The sequence below is a fragment of the Charadrius vociferus genome, unplaced genomic scaffold (assembly GCF_000708025.1).
Source record: "Charadrius vociferus isolate BGI_N301 unplaced genomic scaffold, ASM70802v2 scaffold600, whole genome shotgun sequence".
NCBI lineage: Eukaryota > Metazoa > Chordata > Aves > Charadriiformes > Charadriidae > Charadrius > Charadrius vociferus.
In genome coordinates, this window is record NW_009646404.1 from 6572 (window position 1) to 6910 (window position 339).

A 339-nucleotide genomic window follows, 5' to 3' on the forward strand; every position below is an offset into this window, starting at 1 on the left:
CGGGGCTTCCACGCGTGACACCGGGGACAGCGGCAGAGCCGCACGGTGTGACAGCGGGAGGGCTGCAGGACCTGTGCGGCGTGGCGCTGGTCCGGCTGGGGCTGTAGCACAGTCACAGCACTGGTACCGCTGTGGGATCTGCACAGTGTGACGCCGGTATCGGTGTCGCTCAGGGACCCGTGCGGTGTGACACCGGTACACCGCAGCACCGGCACATCTCCTGTCCTACTGGGGGTACCCTGCTCCCTGCCCGCTCTCGCTGCGTCCTTTCGCTCCCCTGCGGGCTGTGCCCATCCCCAGGGGGGCACAGGCTGTGGCTGGAGGCTCTTCCCAGCCCCC

The 339-nt window shown here is 69.6% G+C and overlaps 1 protein-coding gene across 1 annotated transcript in view; it reads right to left on the reverse strand.

Moving 5' to 3' along the window:
* CHTF18 (CTF18, chromosome transmission fidelity factor 18 homolog (S. cerevisiae)) overlaps positions 1–294 on the reverse strand; it is a gene marked incomplete at its 3' end in the record, with an annotated part of 6860 nt that extends 6566 nt beyond the window's left edge. The window contains exon 1 of the mRNA XM_009894845.1: positions 230–294. Within this exon, the coding sequence (XP_009893147.1) occupies positions 230–294 (65 nt within the window). The remainder of the gene's footprint in view (positions 1–229) is intronic.
* Between the last annotated feature and the right edge of the window lie 45 nt (positions 295–339).